Source organism: Ochotona curzoniae, unplaced genomic scaffold (genome assembly GCF_017591425.1).
Source record: "Ochotona curzoniae isolate NIBS_2020 unplaced genomic scaffold, NIBS_Ocur_1.0 contig_4516, whole genome shotgun sequence".
In the NCBI taxonomy this organism is placed as follows: domain Eukaryota; kingdom Metazoa; phylum Chordata; class Mammalia; order Lagomorpha; family Ochotonidae; genus Ochotona; species Ochotona curzoniae.
Window position 1 is genome coordinate 1,402,578 of NW_024466313.1, and position 14,754 is coordinate 1,417,331.

General features: G+C 46.9%; 1 protein-coding gene across 1 annotated transcript in view; it reads right to left on the reverse strand.

The window, feature by feature from the left end:
• Positions 1–14,754, reverse strand: part of DSCAM (DS cell adhesion molecule) — a 600,899-nt gene that overhangs the window by 14,633 nt on the left and 571,512 nt on the right. Inside the window, exons 30-32 of the mRNA XM_040986640.1 lie at positions 14,168–14,317; positions 5,425–5,622; positions 3,107–3,409 (exon numbers count right to left, since the gene is read on the reverse strand). Of these exons, the coding sequence (XP_040842574.1) occupies positions 3,107–3,409; positions 5,425–5,622; positions 14,168–14,317 (651 nt within the window). The remainder of the gene's footprint in view (positions 1–3,106; positions 3,410–5,424; positions 5,623–14,167; positions 14,318–14,754) is intronic.

Consider the following 14,754-nt stretch of genomic DNA (forward strand, 5'->3'; position numbering starts at 1 on the left):
TTTATTTTTCCCTCTCTCACAGTCTCTCTGCCTCTGAAATTGATAAATGAATGTTTTAAAAAATAAAAAAAAATAATTCACTTCTTTAAAGCCATGCTGGAAAGCTGATTCAGTCCTCTTCTATTTTAAAAAAATGTTTATTTATTTATTTAGTGCAGAGAGAGAGACTGAAGAAAGGGACCATTTACAGAAACAATCCCCCAGTAGCTATAATGGCTAAGGGCTGGGCCAGGATGAAGGCAGGAAACTGAAATTCCATCCAGGCCTTTCAGGTGGGTGACAGAGCTTCAAACACTTTGGGCCATCTTCTGCTGTTTTCCCAGGGACATTAGAAGGGAGCTGGATCAGAAGTGGAGCATCTGAGTTAAACCAGCACTTCCATGGGGTGTCAGTGCTACAGGTAGCAGCTTTACCCCATGCCACATCGCCTGTGCATCTCCTTGTAGGTAACCAATGATTTTTAGTAGTTGAAATACTCTCCTCAATAGGTCCATCTTGGCATCGGCACAGTCATTCAATACTAGGAAGAACATACCACACGTCAGACAGTGTTGTGTGTATAAATGCACTATCCCTATTTCATTTAGAAATAACCCTTGTGTAACATATGTGAAGATAACTTGGCCATACTCGGACCAAGTACATATCACTTTATCCTGATGTGCGAAAATTTAAAAGCATAAGATCCTGTTTTCTATGAATGAAGAGACGAAAGAAAAGGCAAGGTGAGGAAAAGAATTCCCAAAAAGAAGAGCTCATCCTGAGACACTTGAGCTGATGATGAAACAGATCACAACCAGTGCGGTCTGTAGCCGAGAGGGGCAAAGGGTTTGGCTTCCAAGCACACCTCCAGGAGCTGCTAGTTTGACACACGCTGAAGTCAGCAGGATAACAAATTGCAATCTTGCACAGTGTTGCAGACAATGGGGCAACAGAACAGCTTGTACATGGTGAGATATCTTCCTAAAGCCTACTAAATATTCGAGAATCTTGGAGGGCACCAAACAATGTGTGAACATTGGGACAAACATTGATTAAAGGAATCATTTCTCTCCAGAGATACAAAATCAATTTTTGTCATCTAAAGAATGCATTAAGGCAGGCATGACTTTGTTGGGAATTTCTCAGCTACCAACGTTGATCCAGAGGACAATGCCTGGGACCAAGTTTGAACTTTCTAACCATACTGATCCAACACAAGGAGCAACGTGTCATCCCTCAGGAGACCTCAAACCTGTCACTCTTTAAAAGCACAAACGGTATGGTCATCTAACGGAAGCTCAGCTGATGGCCTAAGTCTGTTTAGCTAAAGCTGATGGAAGCGAGCAGTACAGGAAGGAAGCGAGCTCTTATAGAATTTGAAGAGCCCCTGAGAGAAAGTGCAAGAACAAGGGAGCCTCTTAGGGATTCTGACACTCACACAGAGAAGATTCCAGTTCTTGGGCACTTTCTCTGCTAACCATGGATTCTGCATGATGCTTCACGCACCTGGCACCCAGCCACCTCAAGGCTCCCAAGGGATGCCAGTCTCACAGATGCCACAACGGAAACCTAGCAAACCTAAACCTCATGCCGCAAACTCACTTTTTCTTTTCCCGGCTTCCTTCAGGCTGATGAGCCACCACAAAAACCCTAGCATTTCCCCTGCATTTCTTGCGCGTTTGCCTTGCAAAAATGGAAGAAAAATACTTGAAATCAAAACACCCCCAGATAACAACTCGTCCTTCGCCATTGGGAGGCAGACAGAATGGAAATAAATGAAGTCATCATTCTTTATTGTAGACTGGCATGGGACATGAGCTACTGCACAGATGATTCTTAGTGTACATATTTTATGCATTTTTAAGACACATTTCAGCTGGGCCTTCTGCCATAAAACCCAAGGGGATTGTAATGATACATGAGCGAATATAAATGATTCTGAAATAGAACTGGGATAGCAGTTCAGGAAATGAATAAAACAAGAAACACAAGTGGGTTCTGCCACACTGGATAGGCCAGTACACGAAGGAAGGCCTTGGCAGCTGTTTCAGGGTGCAAAAGACGCAGTGATTCTTCAGAAGACCGGACATGTCTGCCACAAGTCAGTTTTATTTGCAAATCTCAAAGCCAATATCAAAAGTTGAGTTTCTATATCAAACCAGCAGTTCTGGCTTCTTGTCAAACCTACGTTCAGAGCAGACCCCCATTTCCACCTGAGGTCAGCTGACAGGAGCTTGCTGATTCTTCTTCCCTTAGTTGTCCGTGAATGTCATTGTCCTCGTTCTCCATCACACCTTGCCCCTGCTCCCATTCGTGTACCTTCTAGTCCAGCCTCTGCAGGCATGAGACTGCAGCTGTCACTCCCAAACGCAATACAATCACAGCTGCTCAAGTTCAAGACCAAACCACTGGCTGACCTGACCTCTTCCAGGATCTTCTACCTTCCATAGCTCAGTGAAATCAAGATGCACACACCGGCTCCTGGTGGCAGCTGTCCCCTTTGCCAAACCCTCAGGATGGCAGCTCAAGGAGAATACCTCTCACGTTTCTTCTCACCCAGGCTTCTCTTAGGCCTGAGTGCCAAGGGCTCTGTGACTCTTGAGCAGAGTGTGGCAGAGCTGGCGCTGTGTGTGTGCATGCCTGGGGTTGGGTAGGACTCAAGTGTGTTCCCTAAAGTTTCCTGGGTGGGCACCTGGTGACTGCTAGTAAGAGAACAGGACCTTCAAAAGGTTGAGGTTAGCTGTGGTGGGCTTTCTCTTTGGAAGGATCACCCCAAGTGATCACAGGGTGAGCTGGTTTCCTCTGTGGTTGCAGTGCCATCTGCCTCAAGGCACACCCCCCACAGCTGAATGGATGCCAGCCTACACTCCTGAGTCTCCAGGGCAGCGGGCTGCACACACCTCTTTTCTTCCCAGACCTCCACAGCGTCAGGCACTTTATTATACACATGCAAAGGCAGCTCACAGTTTCCAATGGCGAGAAACCACTGGTGCATTCACCACATGACAGCCACTAACAGAACACCCCCCAGGCTGGGCACCATGGAGCTAGGCTCCCAGGATGGACAAGTGTGACCCCAGAAGACACCCTCCCCTACCACCGCAATCCACCCACTGCCGCTCACCTGGCCGATGTGCCTTTGGAACTGCCATGTTCATCACCCGTCCTCCATCCTGAGGTTTGGGGGGAGACGCAGTAAACCTGCAGATGCCCGACTCTGAAGGGGTGCTGGAGGTCAGACTGTCCGTGTACTCATTTGTCCCTGCCGTCAACTGTTCAGATGACGTGTCTGATATGAAGCACTCTGTGATGGTGAACTTGGCGTGCCTCAACTGCTCTTCCATTTTGGCGTGCTCATAGGCCCTGGCCAGTTCTTCATACGTGGAGGAGGCACTTTCTGTGGAGACCATGCTGCTTCTTGCTCGATCTACAGTGAGAGAATGAGAAAGTGAGAGGAGTGAGTCCTCACGGTAAGCTATGTCATCCATGTCCCCTGAGGTGTGCAGCCATTTCTTTTTGGTAGGAGTCGTCTCTATCAGAGGAGGTTGCTCTGTCATTCACTTTTTATGGATTTAGTCTGTGCAAACAGGGGAAGAGAGAAAGAGAAAAGGAGAGATTTTCCATTTGCTGATTCATTCACCAAATGGCTGCAACAGCTTGGGATGGACCAGGCTGCAGCCAGGAGCCAGGGAATCCAAGCTGGCCTCCCATGTGGGTGGCAAGAGCCCAAGCGCTTAGGCCGTCTTTTGCTCCCTTCATTGGAAGAGAATTTCATTGGAAGTGGAGTGGCCGGGCCTCCAACTGATGTTCATACGGAATGTCAGAGCCACAACTGGGGCTTAACCCACTGCACCCGAGGCTGACCCTGTCACTGTCATTCTGAAGCCATATCCCTAACTCGCAGCCAATTCAGCACAGCCAACCTGTGTTTCAATTGAACCTCTGTAGTTAGAGATTCCTAGCCTGGGGTATTTGCATAAAGAGCTAAGGCAACCTCCTGGACAAATTCCGCCTTTACTGCAAACACACTTGGGGGTGCAGTGTGCATAAGTGGCACTGTGCTCCACTCCCTGCTCTGACCTGAGACTCCTGGACCACGCAGACTCTAATTGGCTCCAGTGAGTTTTCCCTGACCTTCACTTAGGAAGGGAGACATGACCATGCCAGGATACAAAGATGCCACTCTGCATAGAGATCACCTACCAGGCAGAGGTGTCCCCCAGCCCCTGGAAACTTCATCCTTTGTGACTGCTACCATTTGTGGGGATGCGAAGCAGCCAGGACAAAGTCTGGGACCTGTGGCCTTGGAACTGGGCCACAATGTTCTGGGCAAAGAATCCTCTGCATTTCAAAGAAATAAAAAGTTCGGACGCCAGCTCTGAGCAAGTCTGGCATGCTTTACAGAGCTGTGATTGTCAGAAAAATGAATTTGCGGGATGTGCTGCCTTGGGAACGTTGTTTTTGAAGTACTTCATCAGAACAAAAGAAAATGAGTATTAAAATTTCCTGCAGCTATTAGGCACAGATATAATTTCTTTTCAAAATTTAAGAGAGGGAGGCGGGCGGCCCAGTGCTATTCTTAGGTGTTGTCTTCTCTGAGAAGTGAAATCCTGGTGGCTGATGCCAGGCAAGATGACTTGCCTTGGAATTGACTCTGTTCATCGTCAGGGGATCAGCCTGTGTTGCCCTGAGGGGTGCTGTGACCTCATCACCTAACGTCAAGTGCAACATCTTAATCCCGATGATGAGAGTGGGTCAGACGCCCTTGGAACGTAAGCGGCAATTATTGCAATCATTTCATGTGGGTGCAAAATGGTAGATGCCTGCCTTTATTCTAGTGGGGATAGGAATGGGAAGGAGATAGCAGCACAGGTCTGGGAGCAACCTCTGTGCAGTGCATTGTGCCTCCTGGTTCCCAGCATGCACTGAGACGTGTGTGCACAGGGAATGCTACAAAGGCTCTAGTATGAACCAACATGGGGACCGGCCTTGTGGCATAGCAAATAAAGCAGTGGCCTGCAGTGCCAGCATTCGATATGTTAGCCAGTTCAAGTCCCAGCTGCTCTAATTCCCTTAGCCTATTACTAACGGCTGGAAAAATGACCCAGGACTTCAGTCCCTGCACTCACGTGGCAGACCAAAAAGAAGCCCCTGGCTGCTGGCTTTGGATTGGCCCTGCTCTGGATGTCTGCATCTGGGGAGTGAATCATTAGATGGAAGATCCTCTCTCTGTCTCCCTCTCCTCGTACTCTGTAGCTCTGTCCTTCAGATTTAAAAACAATAACAAAAATACTGGCTTGACCATTTGGAAGTGACCTTCAATAGAGAAAGAGGATGCAGCAGGGAAGTTCTGACTCCTCTTGACCCATACCCACCCAGTGCCCAGGTGAGCCCTCACGTGGGCCACGGCAAGGCAGGCCACGCGGCTCCCCAGGGTCATACCTGTGTCTTGTGAGGGGCTGACACTGTAGCTGTCGCTCTCCTTGTCCACGGATCCTGTAGCCCTGGGGGTGGGCAGCCTCCAGTCTGTGGTAAGGGTGTGTGCTGAGATGGTGGGGTGTGGTCTGTTGAGGGTCCACTGGCTGGCGTACCGATTCCTGGCAGTGGGTCCTGCCTTGGCATTCCTCCTGGTGGTGGGATCTGTGGAGACCCAAGAACCGTGTCTGTCTGTGCCCCAGGTGAACTTGGTTGGGGCTGGGATATGGAGGGGAGGACCACGGGTAGGACAACACTTCCTCCTTTGCCTTCTCTCTTGACCTCTCCTCCCTGGAGCACACTTCCTGTCTCTAACGCTCTGAAGCACTGCTGGGTTACTTAGGCATTGGAGAAGTCCTGCTGGAGAAAACATTCTATTTGCAGTCAGAACTCCTAGCCATGCAACCTTGTGACCTGGTACAGGTGGTTTAAATTTGCTGAGAATCATGGTCTTCTGCAAAGGGAGGGATGATCTGGGTGTTACGTCTCTCCCTGCGACTACCTGCCTGGAGTTCTACCCCTGAGCTGCCGTGGGGGCTGATTCCTGTGTCCCAAAACCAGGAGCTTAGAGTCGTGGTTGTATCCACGGTCAGGGGGACTGCAAGGGTGACTAGTTCGTAGGAGGTCATGCTAATTAAACCTAATTTGTGTCCTGACAAGATGAGATTATAATACAGACACAGGAGGAGAGAGCACATGACAGCTTTAACTGCCAGCCATGGCGTGCCAAGGCTTGCTGCCCAATTGTCAGAAGCCAGGAGGGAGGGCCCCTTGCAGGCTCCCCACGAGCATGGCCTTGGGTACACCTTCATTCTGGTCTTGTGGAACAGTGAGACAATAAGCTGGTATTTTTATGCCACCCAGGTTGTGGTACTCTGAACACCAAGAGCTCCAGGTTAATGCCCTTGGAGTCACTCATTGCAATGATCATGACTGTTTCATCATTGAACTGCACTACCAGCTACTACAATGCAGGGAACAGACATTTTTTTTGTCTTAACATTCTCTCAACCCTTTGCATGTGGTTACTCATGTCCCCAATTAAATGGTTCAAATCAACAAATAAGACTCGGAGTACTAGGTAAAAAACAGTGCACAGATTTCCTGAATGTGCTGTCGTCAAAAACACAGATCATCGGAGGCACTGCCCGAGGCCAAATGGGCTTCATTTTCCATAATTCTAGACTCAAAGACAGCAAGGTGATAAGCAGGCTGGGGTTTCAGGTTGGCTTTTAAGGTAAACTGGGAAAAGCAAATGCCAAGATCGAGGTATGTTGGACCCTGAAGGGGACCACCATCTTATCTTTTCTGGAATCTTGTGGAAGAACAAAGAAGTCCAGTCACTTGGAATGGTTATTTGGGCACTCTGGCCTGAAGGTTCCTTAAGGTCCCAGATGGAGATTCTCCATCTGAATTCTCTGCTTCCCAGGAGGAGTGTGATGCTGCTATGTCAAGAGCGCCTGGCCACTTCTAAACATCGCAGTTTGTCTTCACTGCTTAGTACACACGGAGCCAAGGGATAGTGCCGATCCAAGAGACACGGTTGCAAGCACTTTGAGACTTACTCTCAGGAGTCTAGTTGTCTCTGCAGGACACAGGCCAGAATCTGCCTCTGGCCCCTTGCCATATTCCCTGGCAAGCAGTTTCCTAAAGGATTTGATAGAGGCAAAGCTCAGAGAAAAGCCAGCTGCTAAGTGACAGTCAGTTCAGACATCCCCTGTAAATTGGGTGTACATGACTTCATCCTAGCAATCGAAGTTTTCCAGAATGATGTCCCAGGGGCAATGGCTTAGTTATATATTCATGTTGGGTTAGAAGGGCCTGATCCTGACAGGTGATGGGAGAGTTCTCTTTGTAAGTGGAAGATTTCCTCTTTGCAAGTTTTGAGTTACTGGACTTTGAGCCTCATCCATCATTCCATGATAGTGGGAAGGACCGTTAAAATGGCAACAAAATCGATAATATTTTAAGATTTCCTGTGTCATCCAAAGACTCAGTCTTGGTGTACATTCCCTGGGGCATTGATTTTAAGACACATCTCATCCCTTACTTGCAAAAATTCCACAGGGGACTTTATTCGGAGATTGTTTTTTTCTTGGCCTTGATTGGAATGTAAATGAACAGACAGCGCTCGGCTCTCTGGACATAACAAGTTGTGCATGATGATGGTGCTGTGCCACTGGAAAGCTCAGAGAGAGGTCCTCCACGAGACAGAATAACAGCGTCATGGGGAGCAGGCTGTCTCCCAGGCACTAGCGACCTGATGAGTGGGGCTTAAAGAAGTGGAGCTCGTTATTTAAATGCTAATGAATCCTTTCCCCAAAATTACTCAGTCCCTTACATAACTTTTCAGGATTCTCATTTTTATTCTTCTCTAAGTTCCTTGCAACTATAGCTACAGATGATTGTAAGCGGGTTTAGTCCTGGAATTGGTGCTAGGTGGGAGTTGTGCTCTGCCCCTGGCCCGGACATACATTAGACACACAGTTAGATCTTTGCTTGTGCTGCCTGGCCTGGTCTTGCTCCTCGGAGGTGGGGTAGGAGTCCTTACTCTCACTGCCCCTTTCCTCACCAAGAATACCCTGTTCGGAAAATCCCAAGAGGTAGTCACACCTGCCAGCAGCTCTGCTCAAGCCAGCGCTCTTCTCAACACAATCGTGTTCAGTGTTTCCTACATGAGAGTAACTTGTCTAGCCTGATAATGTTGGAAATGCAGACCACAATATTGCCTTCCTGGACCACAGCCCTCAGTCTTGTCTTGCCTTCACTGGGCATCTTGGTGTAGAAATGGGGCCAGTGGGCCCTCTTCTTCTAGAATCAGGTTTCTGGAGCCGTTATTTTATGCCTGAAGTGAGCCTTGCTTCAGGGTAGTAGCTTGCAGAAAAGTCGGCCTTGGATTCCACTCCAAAGCTCCCTCTGTATGATGTTTTAGCTAATCCATTGAGGAGATAAGAGATGGAATGTACTGCTTCTGTATGGAAAGTATTTAGTTAAGTTTCTAACAGAAATAAAACTCGGTGATTAAGTATCTTGCTTGCTGAACAGCCAATGAGTTAGAGGGGAAGTTATCAAAACAGCTCTTGGCTTTTCAACACTGGTCTGCATCTGAATTAAACTCCTGCCCACTGAATCAGATTATTTTAATTATCTGGCATTTGGGATAAGAGGGGATTTTGTGGATAACAGGGTTATGAAACATGCTGGGGTAGTGTGGTCACAGCACTAATCTGTGTTTTTCCCCTACTCTTGGTGTTCACATCTCATAGATGCTGAGACTTCAAACTTGCATGATGAATTCACTGGTTGTCTCATATGGAGGACAACACTGGTGTGTTTGAACATCTCCTCATTAACTAGCGAGCTTCATCAAGTCCCTGCCACATGCTACACCACAGGATCTGCCTCATGTATGTCAGTTGTTCCCTCTGCTACCACATCCAAGAGCAGAGTGTCACCAGTAAGACTCAAGCTGTAAGCTACTCATACAGGCACAGCTGCTCCTCACCACCTAAGGACAGCGATTGTGAGGCTTCTCCTTGGGTGCTCCAATCCCTTCTACATGGTGCTACAGTACTCACATAGAACCTATAGGGATGATTTAAATCACTATTATATAACGTATAATAAACCTAATACAATATCAAGGTTTTGTAAATAGTTATTCCACTCTACTGTTTCAGAACTACTCATAGGAAAAAAACAAAATCTGCGCGTGCTCAGTACAGCTGCAATTTCACCACCATCATGCCCCAAATATCTTCTGTCTGTGGTTGGCTAAATCCATGGATGGAAAGAGACAACTGCATACATATTCATAGCTATGCAGGTGTGTGTGTGTGTGTGCGTGTGTGTGAGAGCGAGAGGGAGAAGTGAATTCTTCAGTCCCTACGTAGGCTTAGGTAGCATCATCTTACCAGCAACACAGAGTGGGTTGAGTGTTGAGTTAGGCTGTCTGGCTTAAAGTCTACTTTGCCTACTCACTGGATGCGTGATTCTGGTCAGTTTCATCAGATAGGCACAGTTTTTTTATCCCTGACACTTGGTGACATCACCACCCACATTCAAGGTGGCTATGTGTCTTGAGTGAGACTAGCGTGCTTCAGCACCTGTGTGCCAGGGAGGCTCTCGGCACCATACTATTCCACACTATCCCATGACTCTGAGCCGCAGACACTGGTCATGATGCTGCAGAACCTGAACGTGGCGGGATGGTGGCGGCTGGAGGTCAGGTGGGTAAGTCAGGAAAGCCGAACATTCAATTTAGGGGATTTCGCACAAAGACGGCCACCCCACTACCTACTAGAAAATGCCTGAGATGTGAGAGGAAGTGAAGAGCAGCGACAGCTGTGCCCTCTTCATATCCCTGTTCAGCACTGTGTACCCGTGTCTTTACACCTGCGGGCTTCATTCTCAAGGACGCAGCCACCCAAACCTTGCAAACAGCACGCACAGACATTTTCCCTCATCACTGGGATAGCAAAAATCCCCCAACAGCTACACTGCATTTGGTATTACAAGTAATCTAGAGATGATGTCATGTAGGCAAGAGGATGTACCAGGCCCCTAGGCAAACACTGTGTCATTTTATATGAGAAACTTTATTATCCACAGATTTTCTATCTGAGGGTTTCCTGAAACTAATTCCTCGTGGACATCAAGGGGTGATTATATCATCTATGTCTGAATCCTCTGCACAACAGAATGGATGAATGCATGGATGTATGTCTTTGGGGTAAAAATGACCAAAAGAAACCAGGTCAAGGCTAATACTTATTATTTCCCATGTGTTCATACCCTTGTAGATTTCCCAAGTAGAAAACTTGATCAAAAGTTTCCTGGGGGTGACAGGTGGCGGGGAGGAAGATCTTGTGTTAAGTCCTTATGAAGGGTGAGAGGTACAGAGCTTCAGATGTAGGGTACATCTTTTGGTTGTGAGCACCCAGCTAGCCCTCAGCTAATTGGATATCTCTGGAAATAGATAGCAGAGGTAGGAATGAAACTTATGGTTCAAGTCCTGCCTGAGTTGCCAAACATCCTCTACTTTCCATTCCCTCTGTTTTGACTCTAGAGTTTGTTGCTTGTCAATACTGGAATGTATTTACTGAAGACCTACTGTGGGTCAGTCAGTGTGATTGCCCTTGGGGATTGGAACATGAGGAGATTTCTACTTTTCAAATATGCCACAAACCACAGCTGCGACAGGGATGTGCACAGCGCAGCAGGCACAGCCCTGGGATATATTTTCACACATTGAAAGAGATAAACAGACAATCATTACGATTCCTCCCAGCCTCATGATAAGAATGTGTTGTAACTCTTTAGCAAGCTAATAGAATGTTTGGAAACGTAACTTCTACAATGCAACCAATGCTGTGAACAAACAACTTATTCCAGATGCTCTTCTAAAAAATGAAGAATTCTTGCAATGGCAGCACAGTCCTAAGAATGTCTTGCGGACAATAACAGTATTGTCTTGTGTAGTCGAGAAAAACAGAGGAGTCGCTTGATACTATACATGGATTGGTTCTGGTAACTTGTGGACACCCAAATCCAAGGACAGTCAAGTCCCTGATATAAATTGGCACAGCACTTACGTAGAACTCTTACCTATCCTCCTACGTGCTTGAATCATATCTAGCTTACTTACACCTAATCCAATACAATGCTGTGCAAATAACTTCTTAGGGAACAATGGCATGAAACAAAGTCTCAACATGTCCAGGATGGACACAATGCGATGCCCAGACCTTTTTGAACTTATGGTTGGTTGAATCCATGGATGAGAAGCCAAAGGATACAAAAGTCTGACTGTACAGATGAATCTCTGTAAATGCTTGAAATGGATGTAAAAAGAATCTGCCCCATGGACTGAGTTAATACAGATGTCCCAGCTAGGCCAAGGGAGCAAGAAGCAACACAGAGAATCAGTTCTAGAAAGCTTCAGAGCCTGCTGGAGGGACAGCCATCCACTCATACAAATGTAACAATTACATGTTAGTCCACAAAGTACGTAAGATCCTTGGGGAATGTTGAATATCTACCTACATTATATATATAATTTATATTAATTAAATCATATATTATATATTTAAATAGACATTATATAACATATCATCTATATCATATTTATATTTATATATTATATATATATTTAAATACCTAGCACTATAAGGTAAGTTAAAAACAGAATGTTGTCAGCTTTTTTCACACTATAGTTTTGGGGGACACTTAATGAAAAGATGAACTCAAAGATCTTTTACCAAAAGCAATGCTGTACACATGGAGAGCAAGGGGCCTCATTCCCAGGGCACAGGGGGAGCCAGAGACCACTGCATGAATTCGGGAGGTTTACCTGATGTTAGTAAACATGACTGGATCAAGTTTCCTGCCATAGGAAGAGACACATGGCTCTAAGCTGTACCATCCCCATGGGTTTGGGTGGGGCGTGCACCCTTGGGAGTGCTTCTGGAGCTCTCATGGAGAAAGGCAGAGGTGTGACTGTGTCTTGGGTAGCCTTCTGAAGCCAAGGCAATCTAGGCAGCATTGCATTCCCGGACCCCTTCCATCCTGTTGTGAATAGCTCAGGGCCTCCCTCCTCCCTCCTGGTCTAGTAGTCTTCTCCTACTTTGCCCTGAGCTGAGTTCAGGCTCCCTGGTGTAGTTGGTACTCCTCCTCCCTCCCAAGGAACCCAGATCCAATGCACCTCCTCCCACAGGCCCCACTTCCAGTATTCTATTTTTGTCTAGAACTTACTGAGTTCCCTGTTGGAATGACATAACATCTTCACGCATCTCACTGTGGGAGTCCCTCATCACCAAATACTGAGCCCTTCAAGATCAAGAACCCTTCACTAAGTATTTTGGATACTCACTGAACTAATTCTCTAACCTCCGTGAACCATGCTTACAACCCTACAGCCATGGGACCCACATCCAACCCCATCCACACGCATCCTGTCCTAACATTTGCCTTTCTCTGGTCTAGTTTCTACACGCACAGCAGATTCATGTCTCTCCAGGCTCAGTGCCTTCAAAGCAACCTCCACACTATTCCAGAGCTGATGGCCTGTGCGTTCTCAATGTTCCTAGTACTTTTGTGTCACTGTTTCTTCTCCTACTTACTTATTGACAACTGGACTTTGTGCATTTCCCAGCTCCTTCAACACTGATCCAGTGGAGAAAACTTAGGTTGCTTTTCAGGAGGAATTTGTGTGCTGTGAGCATGGCAAGCCATGCTTGTGCTAAGGGCACGGGGGCACAGTGGTCTCTTCCTCCTGCACTCCCAGAGTACCCTTCTATTACCTGGAATAATCTCTCCATGAAACTCCAAACAGCATAAGAACAACCAGGATATTGCTAATCACACAGATGCCAGGGCTGGCCAACGCCCTGGAATGGCTGGGGTGGAGCCTGTGTGATTCTGTTGTGCACAGACAGCTAGCAATGTACCTGGGGCACCTGTCCCATGATCTCTGCTTGTTTTATACACGCTTATTGCTGTCCAACAACTTCTGTGATCACTGGGCTAAAGAAACACCAAAGCCAACCCCTTCAGGGTCTAAATATTTGCCTGGCTTTAACATCAAAAAGGTCTCAGAATTTATCACAGTAAGCTGGGAGTCACCCCAGGCCAGCACAACAGATGAGCCAATGGCTAAAGAGAAGCATTCCTTTACAACATGAATTCTCACTCCTCTTGTGCCTTCAGAAGGGACTGATGTCATTAAAGAAGAATGGAGGTAAAGGGAGATACAGGAGAGGAATTTAAAGACTTCCTTAGAATGTTCTGGAAGGTGTTAGTTTTCCCTCTGTGTCTCAGTTACCTGTTTGAATTGTTCCCTGTAGAGCACAGTGTAGTCAGCAATTAGGAAGCTCACTGCATTTCACAAATGCCTCACAAGTGGGGATTGAGGAACACGTAAAGGAGCATGCATTTTCTAATAACACACCAGGAATGGCAGGTTTTACAAAGTGAGCGATTAGAGATTTAAAAGCCAGACATCAAAACTTGTAAAATGATATTAATCAAGATAATAATTTTTCAGTCTTTAAGGAGAATTAGAAGCAATTTTGATTATGAAGAAATATCTAGTAAAGTTCTAGTTATGTATTAGGGGTGGGGAGTTGAGTTTCACTGCAGCCATTATTTTCCGTAGTCAACGGGTAAACACGTTAGTGACTAAACTCAAGAAACTGTCTACACTGGTCAGAAGGATCTTGTTGCTCAGACTATGTCCAGGAGATGAAATACAGGCTTGGAGAACAGAGGAACCTGCAGCTGACTCTAGTTCTTCCTTCTTGATGACGTGTACCAGCTAAGGGCTGTTCACCTCAGATCTCAGAGCCTCAGGATTCTCGGCTTTGAAACTGGGTCTCTGCTATTTAATTTATGAGTAGGTCTCTTTCAGGGTTGCTACAGAAATAACCTCAATGGCATCACCTTTCTAGCCTGGTATTAGCAGACACATTCACATGCTATCTTGTTTCCTCTTCTGCTAGGTTGTCTGAACAAAACAAGTTCAATCGCCCTGGAAATTCTAGCGCTTGTCAAAGCAAAGCAGTGCCAAGCTTTACTGGCCACAAGTGACACCATTAAAATAACAGCCAAGATTAAGCAAGAAAACTTGACTACCCCAATTAAATCTATTTTGTGTGAATATAGTTTCTGGGTTGGTGATATCCACACATTCTTAGCATTGCTGACCACTTACTGGTTCCTGGCCGGGCATCCGAAACGTCCACGAGGGGCCCCGTGGCCTGAGACACAGATTGGTAATGGACCGTGTGAGTCACCGTCAGGGACTTCTGTTTTGCAGCCTCTCCGAAGTCAGCATCTGTCAACAGGACTGTGGAGCGATCATCTGCAGAGCAGCAGGGAGAGAGAGCCAAACACGGTTACCCCCTTTGGACGGCTGCCCGGCCTCTTCTCTCCCCAGGCACTTGTGTTATTGTTAGCGACAACAATAATAGCAGCCTCCCACAACGCAATTCCAGTGACTACAAATTCAGGCACTGTGGTCTTGTTACTCCAAAGGGTTAGAAATAGAAGCAGTTGCATACAGGTTGGCCTTTGGAGTGGAAGGGAATGAAGGAAGGAAAGAGAGAAGATGAAGGGAAGCAGAGACAAGGGGAGGGGAGGGGAGGGGAGGAAAGGGAAGGGAAGGGAAGGGAAGGGAAGGGAAGGGAAGGGAAGGGAAGGGAAGGGAAGGGAAGGGAAGGGAGGGGAGGGGAGGGGAAGGGAAGGGAAGGGAAGGGAAGGGAAGGGAAGGGAAGGGAAGGGAAGGGAAGGGAAGGGAAG